General features: G+C 46.8%; 1 protein-coding gene across 2 annotated transcripts in view; it reads right to left on the reverse strand.

Moving 5' to 3' along the window:
• Positions 1-392: 392 nt before the first annotated feature.
• The window catches only part of ZNHIT3 (zinc finger HIT-type containing 3), an 8736-nt gene continuing 8532 nt past the window's right edge, over positions 393-596 (reverse strand). For both annotated transcript variants that reach the window (XM_007464897.1, XM_007464896.1), the window contains one exon: positions 393-574. In XM_007464897.1, the coding sequence (XP_007464959.1) occupies positions 393-574 (182 nt within the window). The remainder of the gene's footprint in view (positions 575-596) is intronic.

Genomic DNA, 596 nt, shown 5'->3' on the forward strand with positions numbered 1-596 from the left:
TGAGGCGCCCGCCGACCGCCAAAAAAAAAAAAAAAAAAAAAAAAAAAAAAAAAGAATGATGCAATGCAATGCACCACAGAAGCACCACACTTTAATTTTGAAACACTGATCAAGTTTTAACTCAAATGGGTGTGAAAACCATATCATTTATGTCTTAATTGTACCGCAAATAAAACATTTAAAAACAACCATCTGAATGTCAAGTTCTCTCTCCAAAAAGGGTTTGCCACCTGGAGTACCTCCATCCGCCTTCGCCCCAGCCTACAGCAATGGACGTAAGGATGTGCAGGACCTACCCGAGGTCATCTGCTCAACATCCGGAAAGCGCCACCCCTGCTAGGGCCCCACGCAAGCTGGCCTCCTGGGAGGAGCAGGCAGCACAATAATCCACCTTAAGAATCCTCTTTCGGGGATGGTTCCACGATCCTTAAACAGCAGTCAGCAAACTCCAAAAACAAAGGCTCCTGCATGCAGGCTCGCATGAGCTTTGCCTTGTCGTCTGCCTGATCGAGGTTGACCATCAACTGTCTGAGGTGTGGACTGAGCAGTAAGCTTCTCAGTGCTGCAGACTCCCCTTAAAAATGAACAGGGAAAGA

This window comes from Lipotes vexillifer, unplaced genomic scaffold (genome assembly GCF_000442215.2).
Source record: "Lipotes vexillifer unplaced genomic scaffold, Lipotes_vexillifer_v1.1 scaffold788, whole genome shotgun sequence".
Lineage (NCBI taxonomy): Eukaryota > Metazoa > Chordata > Mammalia > Artiodactyla > Lipotidae > Lipotes > Lipotes vexillifer.